Consider the following 1,068-nt stretch of genomic DNA (forward strand, 5'->3'; position numbering starts at 1 on the left):
TCGCCTCACCCTCCTTCCCCACTCCTTCCACCCTCCCTCTACCCCCCCCCCTACTCCTTTTTAAAAACCCAACCAATCGCACCGACGCAAAACATAGGGCTCTGTAAGGACAAAAACATACAAACCAACCTTAGACAACTATAGCCCTCTTATACTTCATTAGGAGAACAAATACGAGGATTTGACTTGATGGGTGCATATCATTGACTTGAATTATAATATCCCAGACATCACTATGACAGACAGCGCTCTTTGATTGTTTAAAGATTAAAGCTGAACTATGGTGCATGTACGGATGGTAAATGGTGAATAATGCATTTATTGTGTCTTCACTATGTTCCTAATGGTTGTCTTAACTTTTTTTTTAAAGCATTAAAAATGTTAAGTAAGATATGCGCTCGAAATGGATTTTTTAAAAACTTAATTGTTAAAGTTTTAATTTATCTCACTTTATTTTTTAAAAAGCAACAACCAACAAACTACTAGAACAAAACAACAATAACAATTAACGTGGAAATGTAGCATACGTTTATCATTACTGAATTGACATTTCATCAAATGAAAAGATTAGAGTAACAATGATGATAATAATAATGATAATAATGATAATAATAATACTTACAACAACCACGTCAACGACAACAAACAACAGCAACAACAACAGCAACAATAACAACAACAACAACAACAACAACAGCAACAACAACAACAACAACAGCAGCAGCAGCAGCAACAGTTTTACTCGTGTTTCAACCCTTTCCTCTGTAACGATTTCAGTTCCTCAAAGTAATTTGACCTGTCCCCTCTCTCTACACTATAGAATTTGTTTCTGTTCTTCATAACGGCATGAGGAAAATCCCGAACGAACAACTTGGCCAAAATAATGGTCAAGGCTGACTGGTCAGTTCGATGACAACGGGCGTACTTTGGAAGTCCCAGGGCGGCTTTTCCCCTCGGACAGAACTGGACAGAGCGTTGGTTACGTGGGCAGATGCAATTCTTGACCAGTCCGCAGGCCAGCCATGGAGTCAGGATTGCTTGCTGTGGGCATGAGCGGGGAGGCCGGGG

At 39.8% G+C, this 1,068-nt stretch overlaps 1 protein-coding gene across 1 annotated transcript; it reads right to left on the minus strand.

The window, feature by feature from the left end:
- Window positions 1-665: 665 nt before the first annotated feature.
- Window positions 666-1,041, minus strand: LOC118477609 (the record flags this gene model as incomplete). Its single annotated transcript, XM_035969514.1, is given in 1 exon segment — window positions 666-1,041. A coding segment is annotated over 1 exon segment (303 nt), but the record flags the coding sequence as incomplete, so codon positions are not given.
- Between the last annotated feature and the right edge of the window lie 27 nt (window positions 1,042-1,068).

Source organism: Aplysia californica, unplaced genomic scaffold (genome assembly GCF_000002075.1).
Source record: "Aplysia californica isolate F4 #8 unplaced genomic scaffold, AplCal3.0 scaffold00152, whole genome shotgun sequence".
Classification (NCBI taxonomy): Eukaryota; Metazoa; Mollusca; class Gastropoda; order Aplysiida; family Aplysiidae; genus Aplysia; species Aplysia californica.